Raw genomic sequence first — 17117 nt, forward strand, 5'->3', positions numbered from 1 at the left:
GCATTAAAAGCATTAAAGTTTTTTAAAGAAATCTCCTGAAGCAGTTGGACTTACACAATCCTGCACAAACAAACAAACTCAAACAAACAGCAATTTTTGATACCACCACAGACCCACAAAGTTAAAAGATTTCAAGGACATTAAACTATGTATTTCAAGGTTTTTTTCTGCATATTAAGCTGTTATAGAGAAAAGTGGTTTGACATAAAAAGAATAATAATAATTGTTTATTTATAAAAAATGTATGTACATAGAGTATATATACCTAACACCATTGCCATTTTATTCTGCAGGTTTCATTGTCCCCCACCACCTCAGTGTGAGAAGGTGCAGGGACGATGTTCTACGCCCACTTTGTCCTCAGCAAACGTGGGCCGCTGGCCAAAATCTGGTTGGCGGCCCACTGGGATAAGAAGCTGACCAAAGCACACGTGTTTGAGTGCAATCTGGAGAGCAGTGTAGAGAGCATCATCTCTCCCAAGGTTAATAGATTCTATTGAAATCATGCTGTTCAGGTTTATTTTTGTCCATGTTTCTTGTGGATTCCATTTTTGTTTTTTATCATTTTTAAATGCCATGACAGAGCTTAAAATGCTTTGCAGACCTGCTTAGAGTAATAGTGCTGTTCATTTTGTAATTCAGAAACCCTATATTTCAAGTTTGAGGTTTGACTAGTTATGTTAACGTCCACAAATTATCGTTTATGTATATATGTACCCTGAACATTGCAATATGATTCACATATTTGTTTACATTTCATAATCCAAATGAGAAAATAGTCTGATTTAGGCATTCACATGCTTATTTTTTTCCTGTGATTCAGATTATTTCAAGTCAACACTGCTCTTATTTTGGTAATATTGAGATACTTTATATATATATATACATATATATTTTTTTTTTTAGTTTTAATTTATGTATTTTCTGTTTTAATTTTAATTAAAGATTTGGTCATTTTGTTGTGGTTTCTCATTTTTAAATATGTCTATATTTTTTATTAATTTCTAATTAGTTATTTTAGTACAGTTATTTGAAAATCTGGAATCTGAGGGTGCAAAAAAAATCAAAATACTGAGAAAATTGCCTTTAAAGTTGTCCAAATGAAGTTCTTAGCAATGCATATAACTAATCAAAAATTAAGTTTTACTATATTTACAGTAGGAAATTAAAAAAATATCTTCATGGAACATGATCTTTACTCAATATCCTGATTTTTGCCATATATATATGTGTGTATATATATATATATATATATATATATATATATATATACCCCAGCAACTTAAGACTGATTTTGTGGTCCAGGGTAACATATAATACATATATTTCATTGTATAATAACCCTGGTCAATCAAAATTTTATTCAGATCAAGCTCAGTCGGATGGATTGAAGTGTTTACACAAAGGCTTTTCTTTCTATTTGACACATCAATCTGATTATGAACAGAATATCTATGGGCATGTAAACATAGCTACTTTATATTATGTTTAGATCAAACCATGAAAATCTCTTCAATGACCTTATTTTAGGCATAAATCAAAAAATGCATTTCTAAAAATCACATTAGAAATTCTTTCTGAATTGGCTTTCAGATTGACATCATGACTGAGCAGCTCCATTTATTTGGAATATTTGCTTAATTTGATAGGTAAAAATGGCTCTCCGTACGTCTGGTCACTTACTCCTGGGCGTAGTGAGGATCTACCACAGAAAAGCCAAGTACCTGCTGGCAGACTGCAATGAGGCTTTTATTAAGATTAAAATGGCTTTTCGCCCAGGTGAGTTGTGGCTGGCCTACATAAGAAGTTGGTCCTGTTGTACCGCAAGAGATAAGACATTATGGACTGTTTGACACAGGTGTGGTCGACCTGCCTGAGGAGAACCGTGAAGCTGCCTACAACGCCATCACTTTACCCGAAGAATTTCATGACTTCGATCAGCCTCTTCCGGACCTGGAGTATGTTCAGCTTTAACTTCGAGATCTCAGAGGCTAGATGTATAAATGTAGTTAGACTTGCACGCAGTTAGTGTTGACCCTTCTTTGTGTTGTGGATTGCAGTGACATTGACGTTGCTCAACAGTTCACCCTGAATCAGTCGCGTGTGGAGGAGATCACCATGCGAGAAGAAGTGGGAAACCTCAATCTACTGCAGGAGAATGACTTTGGTATGGCATGTACACATCCTCTTTATGTTTTTAACATATATTGCCTTGTGCTTTTACCTGGTTTAATTGTTTAAATTGATCATGCACTCACATCGCATTGTCCTCATACAGTAGATAATTTATACCCTACACATCTTCCTCATCAGCTGATTTCGGGATGGATGACCGAGAGATGATGCGAGAGGAAGGTGCATTTGAAGTGGACATCATCCATGGGGCGTCTGCATCTAACCTCTTGCTAGAGTCCGAGTCAAGTAGCGGACAGATTGCTGACAAGACCAATCACCTAGAGTACGACCAGTACAAGGATGACTTTGGAGACAACCCTATGGAGAGCACAGAGGGAGGCATGCTGGGTAAGAGTGGCATCCGCATGCACCTTAGAAGTTAAAGATGGTTTACAAGCATCTTGAGACTGAGCTGGCTACTTCCTGTTCCTACAGTGGACAAGCTGCTCAGTAACGAGGATGGAGATGGTATTTTCGATGAACCTCCAGCCATAACTGAGGGTGTGATGATGCCCCAAGAACACGGTGGAGATGATGATGATGATTTTGACAACCTTTCACGTAAGAATGCATATAACATCATGATATGTATGTATTATATATTTGGTGCTATGCATAATAATGAAACATTTTGCATTTTGTTCAATAGCAGCAGGAGGTCCAGACAGTCCTGATTCTGGTCCTGTGGAGAAGCTGCCCACCATGACAGACCAGACTGAACAGACCACCCTAGTCCATAATGAAGAGGAGGCTTTTGCCTTGGAGCCCATCGACATTACAGGTCAGCCAGAACAGAGAAATAGTAGTAATAATAGTGCAGTTATACAGTTATGGTTGGCCAGTTTACAGAACTGTCACTTGAACTATCACTATATCTTATGGTCACTGATCGTAAAGTTTCTACTTACACCAAGGTAATATAATCTAGTATATATTTATAGATTTTCTAATTATTCATTATCATATCAATTACTAATATGAAACAATTCGAATTATGGTTAATTAATTATATTTAAAAAGATGACAAGTGACCATGCTATTTTTTTCCAACAAATGTTGATGAATTTTTAGCTGTCATGGCATAGTTATATTTTATATTATTATAGACAAATAATTTTCAACTATTATTGCACAGTAACCTACATTATATAATTTGTTGTTTATTTAATTTTGTTTTTTCCTCTTTTTGTTTATAAAGCTGTTTCTGACATGCATCTTTTGTTGATTAAATAAAATGTAAATGTATGCAAGTTTGTATTAAAAAAATAAACCTTTTTTAATTTATTCATTAATTTATTTAGCAAATAATTTATTATTTTTATAGTGTCATAATCTGTGATAAGGTTAGAGGAAAATTGGCAGGACAGGTATAAATCTGAAAAAATAAAATAGAAATGTTTTGTTGAGCCCTGATATTCTACATTCAAAAACTTCCAAATAAAAAAAGAAAATTTTGTCGTTCCAACTTGTATGTATTTCTTAGTTCTGCAGAACAAAAGAAAATATTTTAAAAAATGTTAATAACCAAACAGTTTCAGTTCTCATTGACCTTGTATCGCTGGTCCATTTCAGTAGACGTCAGTTGAAACTTATTAGTTACCAACAAAATAACTGTTTAGTCATTTCTTCAGAATATTTTCTGTTGTGTTCCACAGAAGAAAGAAAGTCATACAGGTTTAAAATGATTTGAGGGTGAGTAAATAATGGCATAATTTTTATTTTGAGCTAAACTTTCCCTTTGTGTCAGTGCAACTAAACATCTCTTGTAAACAAAATCTAATTTTAGTTTTATTGTCATCAAACCATACTCTAATATATTATTAGTGAAAGAAACCAAAGCAAAAAGGAAGAGGAAGCTGATTGTGGACAGTGTGAAGGAGCTGGACAGTAAGACCATCCGTGCCCAGCTGAGCGACTACTCTGACATTGTCACCACTCTGGATCTGGCTCCCCCTACCAAGAAACTGATGATGTGGAAGGAAACAGGAGGAGTGGAGAAGCTCTTCTCTCTGCCAGCTCAGCCCCTCTGGAACAGCAGACTGCTCAAGGTCAGGACAGATCTCTGGAACAAGCTGTGAGACATTAATACAGGCTTTAGTGCAACAAAATACATAAGTGGCCTTGGATATGGCCGTTTTTGGCCCTATTTTAATCATACTTATGCACAGGTATCTAATAAACAACTTATTTTGACATTATTTGTAGTCTTGCCATTAAACAATGCTGTTTCCAATTGAATTGCTACACAAGTTTATTAGAAATCTTCTCTAGTATCATCTGTCCTAAGATCTGTCCTGTCTCTGTGCAGATGTTTACACGCTGCTTGACCACTTTGGTGCCAGATGAACTGAGAAAGAGGAGAAAGGGTGGAGAAGCAGACAGCTTAGATGAGTTCCTCAAAGACCTGGAGAACCCTGAGGTGCCACGAGAAGAGGCCCTGTCTCAGCAAAGAGACATCATTGGTAAGAGAGGCTGACTCATATGCCTAAGTACTATTTATATCACAAGGTGCATGATAAAAATTTGAGGATTTTTAACAATAGTTCACTAGTTTGTCACGAATGCCTATTTTTTTGATTTGTGTAGACCAGACCATCCTGGAGGAGCCCAGTGTCCTGCAGGCTTCAGCCATGGAGGGCAGTCGCACGACCCTTGATGAATCAGTCATGCCTCCTCCATCTGGACCCCGTGGACAAAAGCGCAAAGCTCAGGATACAGAGCCTGCCTTACCTGTGAGATTTGAAATGACAGATTTTTAGTGTGAGTTTTGGACCCCGCTGTTTGTGCTTTTCTAATTCTGAGCTCTGGTTGTTTTCTCATAGATGCTGGAGGATGATCGTTCCTCCATTGTGTCCACACAGCATGTGAACATGCAGCAGGTGGACCTTCCACTTGAGGAACCGGGCAACATCTCACAGCTCATCCCTGAATTCGACCTGTTAGGAGAGAAGAGCAAAGAGAAGAAGGATGATGAGGAGGAGGAGGAGGTGAGGAGGCTTTAACAACCACAAATTAGGATCAAGGAGCTAAATGAGAATAACTTTTCAGCATTGAGCATTATAATAGTTATAATAATTATATAATAATTATAATAAACTTAATTTTAAATGCCCAGTTTTTGATTTTTAATGTATCTGTTATTTTAATTTATCATATGAGGCATGTGACTAGCTGAGCACTGGTTGCACTTGATTCCCTTCAGATCAAGTACCTCAGTTAATACTAAATTTGTGTTTAAAAGGAGGAGGAAGGTCAAAGCGGAGACCAGGATCAGGAGGAGAGAAGGTGGAACAAGAGGACGCAGCAGTTGCTGCACGGTTTACAGGTTTGAACATAGACTTCATATCTTGATAAATGAGGTCTCTCAGGGCATATTCAGTTTAACCATAAAATGGTTTTCTATCCATAAATACCTTACTCTTACTTCCCACAGAGAGTCATTGCTAAGACTGGAGCAGAATCGATCAGCTTGCTGGATCTGTGCAGAAACAACAACAAGAAACAAGCAGCTGCTAAGTTCTACAGCTTTCTCGTGCTAAAGAAACAGCAGGCAGTGGAGCTCAGGCAGGACGAGCCCTACAGTGACATCATCGCCACCCCTGGCCCCAGATTTCACATTATTTAGACTTTCTAATGGTCAACACTGGCAGATTTTATTATTTTTTTAAAAGTGCTGCTTTTAAGTTTCTCATTACAAGTATGCACATTGGACTAAAAATGGTTCTGAACTGTTCTGACTTTGTTGATGTTTAAAATATAATGCTTTGTTCTCAAACTTACAGAAACGCTTATCTTAGAAAACAGAAAATGAAAGTACGAAATTGCGATCACTGAAGTGAAATTGTACAGCTGCTGCCACTCCATTAGTTTGTTGTGCTCACTTTCAATGGCTTTGAGCCTTCAGTTAGTTCTCTTTAATCACGTTTTCAGATGCATCTGTTTCATCATTTAATGGTTCCTGTTGTTTTGCATGCTTTGGATTACATGTTGATATGCATCGTACAAGTCTACTTTCATGAAAGTTTTTTTTTTAGTTTAATCATAAAAGTAACATTTTAGCTGCTCCAAAGATTAAAAAAAAATCATAGTATGTGTAAAAAAAATCTATATATTTAATGATGTATTGACCTACAGCGTGTTGTTTTTGTTTTATTTTATTTTTTTACAAACCTACTACAGTAACAACACAATTTCCTTAAATTCTCCCTGAGCTTCAGTGTTGTGACCATTTACCTAAAAGCAGCTTTAGTTTTGCTTGTCAGCCAGACAAGCATATGTCATTAAAAAAAATGCCTTGTACTGTGATATACATTTGTTAAAATAATGTTGTGCCTTTTGTTTTAAAGAAAATTTTTGTAATTGTGCAAGCACTTTTTAAAATGTCAATAGGTCTTTGGTTTTCTCGATGTTACCTGTGACTCTGTTTTGTATATCACAATAATTAAACACTATCTGTTATAGTTCAGTATTTAAATGCCTCGCAATCTGCTTGTTTTATTCAAATTGGAATAAAAACAACTGAAATGAATGTTCTTACACAGTACGTTATTTGCCTTTAGCCCTGACTTGATACAGCCATGTTATGTACTTTATTTGTAATAAAAAGTAATGAATAAATCCTTTTGTCCCTTGACTGAATTGATTATGCTATTATTCATCCGTGCGTTAGGGGGCACTGAGACCCAGTGCATCACCAACGAAGAAGACTGGAAACGGCACGCGAACAACTGGCATTCGTGTATATGAGGAGGTTTATATGCTAAAAACGAAAACAGGTAATAGCATATTTAAAAGATGTCAACTCATGTCTAGGATATATATAGTAACGCTGGTATACAAACTGAATCTTTTCTTTCTTTTGCGCCTTTGTATAGAACAGAAGATTTAATCATGTTACTGCTGTAATGAAATTGAATGGAGTCAATACTCTGTCACATTAAGTTTGTATAGACATGTATATTAGTTACTAAATCAAAATAATGTATTTTCACAATAACACATAATAAGAATTAACGTCAATACATAACGCACTGTTGTTGGATATAATTCCAGCCAGAGTCGTCATGCTCGTTTGTCAGCGGTGTGTGAGATTGTTGCTCTCGAGGCCTTTATCTTCAGCTCTACAGCCGTCGACACGCGCACTGCATCAGCGCTCACATCTCCCACTGCAGCAGCACAGCACCAGACACACACTCCCACAGAGACACAGCAGACAGACGTGGAGACACTTCACGGACCACCAGGCTGCTTCGCCAGGTGTCTATAATAAGATTGATCTTGCGCAGAAAGAGGTTGTGCCATTAAATTCTGACGTGCATCGAGTAGGTAAGTAAAAGGATGTATTAGATCTACTTGCTTGTGAATCCCTGATTGGATTGTCATGCTCATCGTCTGTCTTGTTTTCTGTAGATTTGGATGCAGCTTTGCGTCCTTCACCGCTTCAGGAAATCAGCGAGGAGGAAGCAGTACAGATCCAAGTACCTTCTGTCCTTCCAACAGAATCTTCCACGCTCAGACCTTATGTGGATAAATCAGAAACCCTCAGCAAACTGGTTCAGCTTGGTGTGTCTCATATCTTAAGTAAGTAATGTTGGATTATTCTGGATTTGTCTAATCTTTTGGTCAATTTCCAGGTGTCAACCTGTGGAAACTAGAACAGAGACCCAATGTGGGTTCCATGCTGGTTAGACTTGACTTCCATGCCGATGTCGCACCCAAACTACTCTTCCTCAAAGATCTGGGCGTTGAAGAGTCTAAACTGGGCCAACTGCTCACCAAGAACCCCTTCATCCTCACAGAAAACCTGGACAACCTTGAAGCCAGGTCAGAAAGAATTTGATCCTTGACTTAGCATTGAAACGTCTCTCGGGCTGCTTCACAATGATCATGTTGATAATATGACAAATTTATTTTAAAGCTTATCTTATTTCTTTGGTCTGTTCATTTTAAGGGTGTCCTACTTGAAATCAAAGAAGTTCAGTAAGCAGTCTGTGGCTGCTATGGTGAGCAAAGCTCCATACCTGCTTAACTTCAGTGTTGAGAGGCTCGACAACCGCCTTGGATTTTTTCAGAAGCAGTTGGGAGTCAGTGCTGAGAAGGTAAAGTGGAATTACATGTTTATGCATATTTTTTGTTTAACTCTATAATGAAGTGGCTTTTGTCTACATTTACCATGAGTGTTTTTGTCATGATTTTTGCTTTAGACTCGAGATGTTGTGACTCGCCTACCAAAACTATTGTGTGGCAGTTTAGAGCCAATTAAAGAGAATCTAAAGGTCTGAAACTTTGTTGATTTTGTTTTTTCTTTATTATATATATATAATTTTTTTTTTTTTTTTTTTTTTTTTTTAAATTTGACCGTAATTAAAAAAATTCTCTCATCCAGGTTTGTGAACTGGAGTTTGGATTTCGTGGAAATGAAATCCAACATATAGTGACCACAGTTCCTAAGGTCCTAATAGCCAATAAAAGAAAACTCACCCAAATATTTGACTTCGTTCACAACACCATGGATGTTCCACACTCACTTATTGCAAAGTTCCCACAGGTACATATTTAGATCTTTCATAATGGTTTGGTTCGAAGCCCAGTGAAAGCAAATTAAGTTTAGAGTTTATTTATAAATATAGAGTTGTGATTGTACAGGTAGAATAATTTAACTGAAGCAGTTTGCATAGTATTTCTCTTCTGTCAGATAAGAGAAATAACTGGTTTAATCTTAAATCGAAATTTTCCATGCAGTGTGTAAAGTTTCAAAAGTTTACTTTTTATTTTTTGACTTTCTCAAAGGTCCTTAATGCCAAATTTCTTCGCATCCGGGAACGACACCTGTTTCTAGAGTACTTAGGCCGGGCTCAGTACCAACCATCTCAACCCAGCTACATCTCCTTGGATCGCGTAGTGTTCCTGCCTGATGATGTTTTCTGCTCAGAAGTAGCATTAGCCACTCTTGAAGATTTTGAACGATTTCAGAAGACGTTGTAGATGTACAGAATAAATGGAATTATGTTTAATAGCTGGGTTGTATAAACATGGTCTTATAAATAAACATTCAAAAGTTAAATTGGCTATAGTACTAGTCCATCTTTTATCTTGTGATGATATACTCAATTTTTATAGGAGGCTGAAAATGACCTTTGGTTTACTTGTGTAAGTCACGTTATACAGGTCTAGATCTAAAACCAAATTTCACACATATATGTTAAACGAAAAGCTTCAGACTTTTTCCCCATTCATTATTTTTTCATTTTTTTGTGTATTTTTGTGAATGTTAAAGTTATTAATCTCGGATCAAATACACATAGGAAGTAACTTTAGCTTAATTTGGGTCTGTCAGACCTCAGTACTTTTTTAACCTCTGTGATCATCTTAAAGAGAGAAAGATAATATCCTCCACACTTCACATACTTGAGGTGAAGCAGAAGATGTTTTTAAATAGTAAATCCTCCTTGTATAAAAACATGGGGAAATAAATCTGATCGCAAGGAATCCAGCTCTTCACACGATCACTTATAGAAGAAGTAAAATAATTTCAAACCTTGTGCGTATTCCATTTACATGATGATTAGAACACAAGACTATTTTTACAAGTCTCTGTTGCCTGATATTCACACGCGTTTACAGTTTTTTCGCTAAAATTGTACATGGTTACTTATAAGCAGTGTCAGTGAAGATTATGCGTGCATTTAAATATGCAACGTATGAAGAAAATAAAGAAAACGTCATTATCCCCATTTCTTTTATACGTCGGGTTAAATAATGTATTTATCTATTAAACCCCTGGGGTGTTAGACATTTTATTACAAAAGTGTTTAAAATGTAATTTCTATCATAGAATATGTGGTGGAAAGTTGTCTAAAAAATGTAAAAACAATTATAAAGTCTAAGGGGGGTGGGGATGCAGTTCAAGAAAAATTACGAAAAACTTTAAATCTTTCTAAAAAAAAAAAATAGTGACAGCCGACCCCACGCGGTCACATCACCGGACGAGACGTCACGTATCCCACAGTCCTGTGCGTCTTCCCAGTGAACAGAAATGGCGTCGAGAGCACCAGGTAAATGTAGTTATTTGTGTGAGCGTTCTGGAAAATTCCGAACGTATGAATTTGTTGTCATCATCTTAAAGGGTAGTTTACCACGTGCCTGATTCCTGTGCTATTCGAATGACTGTTGACGAGGATGTTAGTTTTGTCATTTAAAGCACTGATGTCCTCTACTGTGTGTCCCCGTCTGTCTCCACCGGGCTGTAACGTTACGTTACCAGCCAAAATATGACTATGTTCTTATTCCATTCCCACGAAACTGGCTATTTATGTCCTAATTATTGTAAACGATGCATTAGGAAGAATAAGATGCTCCGTGATTCAGTCTTTGATGGTTAACTGAATCTTATGTCAGCGGTGACATCATGTTCCTCAGTGAGTTTTCTGCTATAATAACCCAATAACCACCTGTCTGTCACAAGCTCCAGATCCGTTAACAACACACTACGGTTAAATCAGTTTGACTCCTAACCCTAAGATTGTGGGTTCGAGTCTCACTGCTGTGTGTGTGCACTTTGGATGGGTTAAATTCAGAGCACCATTTCTGAGAATGGGTCACCATACTTGGCTGTATGCCATTACACTTCACTCATAACTTATCTCTAAGGGTGTTATTTGTATTCCTGTCCCTGTACAGCAGCAACCAGCAGGCTCCTGGTGGGCTTCAGGAAGTGGTACTACAATGCATGCGGTTTCAACAAACTTGGTAAGTTGTGCTTTCTCTTTACCATGCAGACAAAGAATTTTTTAGAACTTGTGACCGTCATGGACTGATATTTACATTGAAAATATTGTACCAAATGTACCAATTTCTGTGTCATTACATGTCATATAGGCTTGATGCGGGATGATACCATCAACGAGGACAGTGATGTGAAAGAAGCAATTCGTCGGCTTCCAGAACAAGTTTACAATGACAGAATGTTCCGTCTCAAGAGAGCTCTGGATCTTTCAATGAAACAACAGATTCTTCCCAAGGACCAGTGGACTAAATATGAGGAGGTGAGAAAGAATGTTAGCGTAATGTATTCTAATTTTAGCTGCTTTTTCTTTGTGAAAATTGCCTAAATATTTTATGACCCAAAGATTTTTAGATAGTGTTCCAATTTTTTTTTTTACGTCATGTGTATTTTATTAATGAGAATTTCATATGTTAAGTGATCAGTTGACTGAAAAAAATCCCATGTTTTGTCATGAAGTGCAAACATAGACTGTATGAAAAACATGCATCTTACTCTTCTTTGTGTAATAAAAGTGAATAGAGACAGACACAGAGTGTCTTGAATGAAAAATGTGTTTGCACATTTTTATGTATATAATTTTATTCACCGTGGTTTTGGAAAATACATCAGACATTATTTATAGGGTTAACATATTTGTTTGTTAATGTACATCTATTTAACCACCTGCTTCAAATGTTTTTCACAATTAATATTGTTCTTTGTAGGATGTGTTTTACCTTGAGCCCTATCTGGAGGAGGTTATCCATGAAAGGAAGGAAAAAGAGGAGTGGGCAAAGAAGTAGGATGAGTGTGAAGAGACTGAAGCTCCTCTTTGGTGTGATGTCTGGTGTCTTGTATTTAAAAGAAAATGTATTATGTGATGAGTCCCTATACTTATTAAAATTTCCTTTCTGACAACTCTTCACATGCCTGTTTTTTTAATGACAATTTTGTAGTCAACGACTCTTTCAAAGACAGTTTATGGTGTGATTTTACAGTAGACTCCAAAGATAAGGCCACTTGTTTAAATACAGACTTTAAGAACAATAAATGCACAATATACAGTGACTATATATAAAGTGTCTTACAGATTTTGTAAGACATAAGTAAAATTAAATGACTACAGTTTACCTTAAACAGTGTTCACTATTCATCAGTTACAAAAGTACAGTCACACAAATAAATCCTGTTATGCATTTAAAGCTGTGAATTCGTTATTGCACATTATTACACAATTGCATGCCCATGTATTATTTGTAGCAACTGATATTTTTGTTTTTATGTGCTGTGGATTCATTAAAGTCACATTAGCTCTTTAAATATATAAATTTTAAATTTATATAGCATAAGTTGTGATATTAAAACTTTACATATGTTATGCATTCATTATTTTAAAGGCTTTATAAAGTAAATATTAATCACAGCGATAATTGCATTGTTTCCTCCTATATAAGTTAGGAGTTTGTAAGATTTTCTTTTCCTCAAGGCTTCATTTATTTGATCAAATACTGTGACAGTAATATTTCAATTTAAAATAGCTTTTCTATATGAATATACTTTCTTTTTATTCCTGGGATTGCAAGTGAATTTTAAGCACTATCACTCCATCATTCTTTGCTCTCTCCGTTGGGTAACACTGTTTACTGTGTCAATGAAGTTTCCTATGACACTGTTGAAGGAGTGCAGCATGGAGACTCCCAGCTCATTGCTCGTCTCATTGATGTCAGGATCATAGGCTCCGAATAATGGCGTGCAGACTTCTATATGTCCTTTTCCCTCCCTCTCTAGGATGCCAACAAGTTCAGTCTTGGCTTGTTGGAACTTCTCTGTGTCATAATTTATCAGCGTCCTATCATCCAGTGGATAGGTTACACCTTCAGGATAACAGTCACGAGGGACAGGCAGCTCAACATATCTGTGAGCCAATGCATAATTCAATCAAAATGACAAGAAAAACAACCAAATAGATACCAGTGAACGCATGGTTTTACTGTACCTCAATGCAGGGAAACCCAGAGCCAGCATATTAAAAAGATGGCGCAGAGCAGGTGTGCTCAGTGGATTACCCAGGATCTTCAACTCCTCTAGCCCATGACAGGGTGTCAGTGCTTGTGTGAGCACATCCAGTTTATCATCATCCAGTCCACACTCCTCCAGACCAAGACTAGTGAGTGTGGCACAGCAGCGATGCAGAAGCTTCCGGAAGGTGTTGGGGAAGAGGTCGGCTACCTCATGACCGCTCAAGTCCAGCTTTACTATGTGTTCACTGTGCAGGCTGTTGGCGAAGTAGGCCATGTCCACTGCGTTAAGACTGCAGTTCGCTAACTCAATACACTGCAGTGGAGTATTCAGTGGACTGGCAAATCAAACAGATTATAGTTACTCAAAACAAGTATTTAAGAATGATTTCAATTAAGATTAAGCATCAAACTGCAACAGTGCAATTTAATAAACTCTTTCTATTTTTATATTTTTAAAATGTAATTTATTCCTGTGATGGCAAAGCTGAATTGTCAGCAGTCAGTATTCCAGTCTTCAGTGATCCTTCAGGAATCATGCAGCTCAGAAAAACATTTCCTTTATTTGTATTATTTCTCTTTTTTTTTCTTTTTTTTTTGGAAACCGTAATTGTATTTTACTCTTTAGTGAATAGGAGGTTCAAAAGAACAGCATTTATTTGAAATCTTACATTATAAATTTACATATTAATGCACCCTTGCTGTAAAAAGCATTATTTTGTAATAAATAAATAAATCACTGACCTCCACATTTTGAACAGTAGTGCATACAGTATATACAAATCTGTTGGATACAACAGGAAATGTATAGCAAACTTCACAATCCATATGAAGTTCCAGGTATACATTATTTAAAATACTACATTTGCTTCAGGGGTGAATTAATATCTTTTGGCTCAGATCTTGTTAATGTTCTGTTAATATACAGTACACCTATGAGACGTGATGGTTTGACTGTTATAAGACACGTGTGCTGCTATTTACAGTAAATATAGAACATATTGTGTTGCCAGAGTAATGTTCTGGCCTACTTCAGGTTTGCAATGGGACAGTTGTCTGCGGTCCAGCAGTCACACAACAGAGAGCCATCTGAACAACAGCAGCATTCTAGACTACATCACCTGATATTAAACAGTTGATAAACTGCAAAAATGTCAAATAAGTGTCAGATCTTATATTTAAAATAAAAAGATACATTATTGTAACTCCCATCCAAAAGGCTGGGGTTAGTTAAAATTGTCTACCATGGTTTCCAAAAAAATATTAAGCAGCACTGTTTTCAACAATAATAATAATAAGAAATGTATATATCTTGAGCATCCAATCAGCATATCAGAAGGATTTCTGAAGGATCATGTGACACTAAAGACTGGAGTTAAAAAAAAATCAGCTTTGCCATATCACAGCAATTAATTACATTTTTAAATGTGTGACTCGTGACCACAAAGCCAGTCATAAGGGTCCTTTTTTATTTTTATTGAGATGTATACATCATATGAAAGCTGAATAAATAAGCTTTCCATTGATGTATGGTTTGTTAGGATAATATTTGGCCAAGATACAACTATTTGAAAATCTGGAATCTGAGTAAATATTTTGTAAAACGCCTTTAAAAATTTCCAAATCAAGTCCTAGCAATGCATATTACTGACAAAAAATTAAGTTTTGATACATTTTCGGTAGGAAATTTACAAATTATCTTCATGGAATATGATCTTTATTTAATATCTAATGGTTTTTTTTTTGACATAGAAAAATCTATAATTTTGAGCCATACAATGTATTGTTGACTATTGCTACAAATATACCCGAGCTACTTATGACTGGTTTTGTGGTCCAGGGTCACATATATCAAAACAGAAATGTAAATGTAATAAATTGTGTTAATATTTCACAAATGATTAAATATTAATGAAAAAAATGTGGAGGAGTTTAAATGGCAACTGTGGTCACATTATGGTTTTATAGTCTTTACCTCAGCAGTTTCCTCAGACGTCCTGTAAGTGTGGAGAACCCCAGATAGAGCTCTCTCAGTTCAGTCAGTTGGCTCATCAGCTCACCCAGAACTCCCATGAGGCCCTCATCCTCCGGACCCAACCTGTGGACATTAAAAGCCTGCGCAGGAAACGTGAGCGAGCGCAGCTGTGGGAACTTTAGCTGGGAGAGCAGTACCTCAATGTGTGGAGCCTCCAGATGTACATTGTGCACCACTTCCAGCTTCTGCAGGCCATGTGATTCCACCAGCTTCAGAAGGTAAAAGAGGTTCCTGAGGCTAAGCGAGTCCACACGCAGACCTACAAAGTTCAGTTTTAACGGGCAGTGTTTGCGCAGCAACAGAGCCTGAGTCACCACCTCATAGCTCCGTCCAGTAACAAAAGCATCCAAGCGCACATCTATCTCCACATCAAATGCTGATGGTGCTGCTTGGCCGGCCTGCATGGACACCATAGTCTCGTAGCACATGCGGGTAAGTAGCTCGGTTCTTGCCCAACGGCCAAGAGTCCGTCTGCAGGAACAGACCTGGTGTTCTATGTCTTGCAGACCAATTAGATCCACCACACGTAACATTTTTGCATATGTGCTTGGAGCTTGAAGAACATAGTCCCTCAGACCTGTGAGAATGGCCTCCAGACACAGCCTGCAGGTGTGGGACGTGAGATCATCTGGACAGTCCACTGTCCTGCTCAATAGTTTGCGCAAGTTGATCTCTGTCAGAGGCCACGTCTGGACCAAGTCGTGGAGCATTGAGGCCTCCTCACGCAGATAGCTGGCTTTGAAGAGGATTGGATAGAGATCATAAGACAAGCAATGGAGGTTCTTACATGCATTTTGGCCGGTTTGAACAAAGCCCTCGGCTGCTAGGAACTTCAAGTTCTTCATGGCTGTGTTTGTCAGCTCCCAAGCTCAAGCAATCTTCTTAGAGCTATCAGCCTTTAGGAGATATGGAGTGTTTCTTCTGCTTTCTTTCCAACAACATATGCATGTGCGTCAACCCAAGAACAGAAGAGTTCTGAGCGAGAGCATGAGGAGGGAGGTATTTGAGAGGGGATTGGTTATTTATAGAAGCAGCTGTCTCATACTCTCATGACTAACAGGCAGAGGTTAAACAGCAATTAGATTTTGGACAGCTGGAAAGAAAAAAAAAGAATACTCTTACCTAGTTTACCTTATCTTAGTTTGATTGCAACATATAATCATTGCTGTTAATAGTGTTCATCGTTTGTTTGATTACATCATTAACTGAATTTTACTGTACATTTCTATCAGATGTACATCAATTTGACAGTCACCACTGATAAGCTACGACTAAATATATTGTAGAAACTTAATTTTCTGTAAAGCTGCTTTGCAACAATTTGTTTTGTGAAAAGTGCTATACAAATAAACTTGAACTGAATAACCTGTGACCATTAATGGTTACATTCTGTGGCTGTTTTGGGGGTCAACCATTGAGAATAGTGTTAAATTAAGACATTGTGCTGTTGGATATATATATATATATTAAAAAACTTGTATTTTCAGTATGCTTGCTCGCAAAAGTGTTGTGTTCATCCAAGAAACATTTTTGCGGTCAGAACTTTCATGATGGAAATAGTATAGTAGAGTAGTAATAGAGGTTGGAAGAAAGTGTTTTTTGAGGGCAAACGCAATGTTTATCAGATGTTACAATAGTTTGGTGAAAGAACGAAATGTGTTGCACGTTACAGTGTTTCTCGAGGAGAATCCAAAAAGACCATAACTTTTACTGTTACTCTGCAAAATAGATAGAACATTTAAACTAAAAATAAAAAATTGTCTCACCATACAGCTCCATAAAAGTACATTTTCTTTTAATATTTTATTTAGCCTCGTACATTATGTGTTTAGTTGTTTTAACCATGACAGCAATAAAACGTAGCATTTTCTAATATAATTAATAATATTAGCAGCCCTACTCAGAACATAAACATGCAATATGGTTGTAAAGATATGCTTAAATAAAAAATAATATATCAAATATTGCAGTCTATGAATATAAGGAAGCTGACTTTAAACTACATTAATGGTAATATTGATATACATAGCTAATAACATACAATAAGAGTGGTCATATCTACATAGTAAGCACATTCCTGGGGGAAAAATGTTTGTTGCACCTCACAAACACAAAATATTACAAT

General features: G+C 36.8%; 4 protein-coding genes across 5 annotated transcripts; 3 read left to right on the forward strand and 1 right to left on the reverse strand.

The window, feature by feature from the left end:
- Positions 1-301: 301 nt before the first annotated feature.
- rad21b (RAD21 cohesin complex component b) lies at positions 302-5833 on the forward strand. Its single transcript, XM_059556242.1, has 13 exons — positions 302-482; positions 1650-1779; positions 1859-1958; positions 2061-2167; positions 2314-2523; positions 2611-2736; positions 2825-2956; positions 4000-4223; positions 4484-4637; positions 4762-4907; positions 4998-5162; positions 5417-5500; positions 5609-5833. Exons 1-13 carry the CDS (start codon positions 339-341, stop codon positions 5798-5800), a joined length of 1914 nt encoding a protein of 637 aa, XP_059412225.1. The 5' UTR covers positions 302-338; the 3' UTR covers positions 5801-5833.
- Positions 5834-6793: 960 nt separating this feature from the next.
- mterf3 (mitochondrial transcription termination factor 3) lies at positions 6794-9238 on the forward strand. Of its 2 annotated transcripts, none has more exons than XM_059556243.1 (8): positions 6794-6950; positions 7228-7500; positions 7585-7737; positions 7809-7998; positions 8126-8273; positions 8379-8450; positions 8561-8722; positions 8965-9238. In XM_059556243.1, exons 1-8 carry the CDS (start codon positions 6932-6934, stop codon positions 9157-9159), a joined length of 1212 nt encoding a protein of 403 aa, XP_059412226.1. In that variant the 5' UTR covers positions 6794-6931; the 3' UTR covers positions 9160-9238. The 2 variants fall into 2 exon arrangements, with proteins under 2 accessions (XP_059412226.1, XP_059412227.1); XM_059556244.1 differs by having other exon boundaries at positions 6946-7006.
- Positions 9239-10140: 902 nt separating this feature from the next.
- LOC132144721 (cytochrome b-c1 complex subunit 7) lies at positions 10141-11857 on the forward strand. Its single transcript, XM_059555279.1, has 4 exons — positions 10141-10229; positions 10855-10923; positions 11053-11219; positions 11665-11857. Exons 1-4 carry the CDS (start codon positions 10211-10213, stop codon positions 11740-11742), a joined length of 333 nt encoding a protein of 110 aa, XP_059411262.1. The 5' UTR covers positions 10141-10210; the 3' UTR covers positions 11743-11857.
- Positions 11858-12477: 620 nt separating this feature from the next.
- lrrc14b (leucine rich repeat containing 14B) lies at positions 12478-17079 on the reverse strand. Its single transcript, XM_059556245.1, has 3 exons — positions 14933-17079; positions 12936-13295; positions 12478-12854 (listed from the first exon to the last, which is right to left on the reverse strand). The coding sequence occupies exons 1-3, from the start codon at positions 15835-15837 to the stop codon at positions 12539-12541; spliced, it is 1581 nt and encodes a 526-aa protein (XP_059412228.1). The 5' UTR covers positions 15838-17079; the 3' UTR covers positions 12478-12538.
- Positions 17080-17117: the final 38 nt, after the last annotated feature.

This window comes from Carassius carassius, chromosome 8 (genome assembly GCF_963082965.1).
Source record: "Carassius carassius chromosome 8, fCarCar2.1, whole genome shotgun sequence".
In the NCBI taxonomy this organism is placed as follows: domain Eukaryota; kingdom Metazoa; phylum Chordata; class Actinopteri; order Cypriniformes; family Cyprinidae; genus Carassius; species Carassius carassius.